The 3,145-nt window shown below is 46.1% G+C and overlaps 1 gene segment (V, D, J or C); it reads right to left on the bottom strand.

Annotated features, from left to right (window-relative positions):
- Positions 1–262: 262 nt before the first annotated feature.
- Positions 263–955, bottom strand: LOC125345674. The segment is given in 2 exon segments: positions 263–747; positions 847–955. Coding segments are annotated over 2 exon segments (534 nt in total).
- Positions 956–3,145: the final 2,190 nt, after the last annotated feature.

Here is a 3,145-nt window from a genome sequence, read left to right as displayed (position 1 = left end):
ATCTCAGCACCATGGAAGCTCGGGAAGCAAGGAAGGCCATCCGTTTGCAGACAACTTTCATTGCATAGTGAGAACTCCATAACTGGAATTTCCTTCAGATCTTAGATAATACGTATCAAGATGTTTGGAGGAGAAATATGGAATGGCTTCCTGCATTAGCTGAGTGAGATCTTCAGGGTTGTTCTTTGATTGTATGTCCCTGAGTCCTGGGGTGGCATGGTTAGGAAATGCTACTCTAGCTGAGAAGTAGAATTTGCTAAGCCTATGTGTACATTAACAAAGAACTTCTCCCTTTGGGGAATAGGAAGGCAGGGCCATAGATGGAGTATCCATTCTGGTCCTGACAGGACTGGGGAAGGGAGACACCGACACAGATGAACACAAAGCCACCACAGCTTCCTGGCTGGCCGGGAGGTTTGTGCGCGGGGAGGCAGGGACTCTGTAAGGCTGTGTCTTGGCTGCTGGCACAGAGATACGTGGCAGAATCCTCTGGTTCTGGGAAGTTGACATGAAGGTTTAAATGAGCTTTGTCAGGAGATTCAGGTGAGAAGCGGCTTGGGACTGTTTCATTTATTGAGAGTTCCTGGTTATAGTAAGTAAACATGATCTTCAGCTGTCGCGTGGAGTCTTGCTTGTACCAGTACATAGCATTGTGGCCCAGATTCTGGTTGCATTGAAGTGACTTTTTGTTCCCCACCCGTGTAACAAGATATTTTGGAGTCTGGGAAACAGCTGTGTCCAAGGAGCCTGTGATAGAGAGAAGAAGGATTCAGGCAAATTCCAGAAAGGAGACCCAGCTGTGGGCACAAAGGACAACGTGCCATGTTCCCTGTGCTCAGGACTCACCTGCTCCCAGAAGGCAGAGGGACACACAGCAGAGGAGCCTGCAGCCCATGGTCGGGCCAGACAGGCCAGGCCAGGCAGGCAGTAGCTCAGGATCTTCTTTAGCAGAAAGACCAGGATGCCAACTCCCCTGCTTCGGATAGGTGCTTTTCTTGTGATGTCATAGCCTGGGCGGAGGGCCCCCCTTTGACATCTCTGGCAGTCTCTCTTGCTCTAACGGCTGCTTCTCCATCCAGTTTCCCTTCTGTGGTTGCTCTGTGGTCTCCCTGTTTGCTCTCCTTTTTGTGCTTCTGTCTTTCCCTCCACCCCAGTGCAGGAGCAATCCCCTACAGTCCTGGTTCCTATAAAGGTCTTATGTAGGAACAGTAGCCACCAGACTACTCGTTTATGGGCAAGAGATGGATCTGAGCCAATCGCTGTCCTTCACAATACATGAATGCAAAGTTGGTGGCGGTGCTCTGCCTGCTCCCCGCAATGTCGTCTGCCTCAGGGGCAGGGCCACACAGGACTTTGCTGCTAGGAGGCAGGAACTGAGGAGCCTTCCTCTGCTAAGAACGAAGTGGATGTGGGGGCCAACAAAACCACATGGAAGTTCGGCAAAGTCTAAGTGGAATTAGGCCACTGTTCATGAGACACAGCTCCTCTGATGTGGTACATGGTTTGCATCCCAATGCCTGGCCGGAACTTATCAATCTTGGCATTGTTTGCATATGGTATGGGGTAAGTCTTTGTTGTAGGACACCCTGTGTACTGAAGGATGCTTAACAAAGTCCCTGGCCTCTGCCAGGCTTTGGGGATGGATGTAGTGTGTGCAATGGTCACATCCCCGTGTCCTCTGCTACTTCTGGCCTTCAGGAGGAACACCAGGGAACTAGGGCTGTTAGAAGGTACCTGCTTCACACACACACACACACACACACACACACACACACACACACACACTTTAGAACCATCACCGCTACCCACTACTTGGGGGGGGGTGCGTTTGTACTTCATTGATATTATTGTTACTGTTGCAGTTTGAAATAAGGTCTTTCCTTTAAACAATTAAAGTAGTTTGTACAAAGGGGTTTTGATTCAACAAGTCTGATTATGTGTACAATGAATGCATCTTGATCAATGTCACCCATTACATGGCAGAGATAGCGTCTTGCTGTGCAGCCCAGATTAACCTGGAGTCCATCATCTTCCTGACTCAGTAGGGAACAGAGGCCCAGTTCCCCTTCCCAGCCACACTACTGGCTTCTGCCTAAACCCCTCTAATGACCCAGCCACTGGGTTCTATTACATTCTATTAAGCATGGAACTAATATCAGGAATATAGCTGTGAAGAAGAGAAAAAGAGCTGCCACCCTTCCTGGAACTCAGAGCATATTTTATTTGTTGCAGTCACTGAATGCCAACTTAGTTCAAAACCTAAGCGAGACAATGACATTGCTGTCATGATGCCTACACTCTCCTGGAATAAAATATAAATGCTTGCTTTTTGAGCTGGGATGCTAGACTAACACTCTATATGATATTCCACCTCAGCTGTAATCTAACTTTCAGTACACTGTCCACTTTTAAAATTCCAGAGTATTCTGCAGTGTCCCCAGCACCTAATTGCCACACACAGCTTACATTTGAAGCCTTTCAGAGGAAAGGAGAGAGAAAGAAGTACAATAACAAGAATATAGATAATGGTGAGTATAAACAAACGACACATAGAGAATTAAGCATTCTTGAAGAATAGGTTTCAGATAAGTATAATACTTTTTATGCACATTTTGACACAATCAGTTCAACAGTCCTTGGAGTAGATGCTGAAATAAAACTTTATTATTAAGAAGCTTGCCTAAAAGTAGGTGATATTAGTTTTGGGTATTGTTTTATGTACTTTGAGAAGGAATCAGAAGGCAATAATTTTTATTATCCATTGAGAATAGTCAAAGGAGCTGGGAGCTGATGGCTCACACTTGTAATCCTAGCTACTCAGGAGGCTTAAGATCTGAGGATCATGGTTTGAAGCAAGCCCAGAGAGGAAATATATGTGAGACTCTTTGTCTCCAGTTAACCACTAGAAAACCAGAAGTGGCACTGTGTCTCAAAGTGGTAGAGCATTAGCCTTGAGCTGAAAAACCTCAGGGAAAACACCCAGGCCCCAAGTTCAAATCCCATGACAAGCAAAAAAAAAGTAGTTAATGGAATAAAAAGGAGCAATTTTCTTTTCTGGCAGAGCCAGCTGAATCAAAGAAAGGGTAACTGAAGAGAAAGCACTCAATGCTGATACTTGAATCCCTGACAACTTAATCAAGCAGGC

The sequence above is a fragment of the Perognathus longimembris genome, chromosome 2, assembly GCF_023159225.1.
Source record: "Perognathus longimembris pacificus isolate PPM17 chromosome 2, ASM2315922v1, whole genome shotgun sequence".
NCBI classification, from domain to species: Eukaryota; Metazoa; Chordata; class Mammalia; order Rodentia; family Heteromyidae; genus Perognathus; species Perognathus longimembris.
The sequence above is the reverse complement of the archived record's forward strand: the minus strand, read 5'-3'. Positions and strand labels throughout refer to the sequence as shown.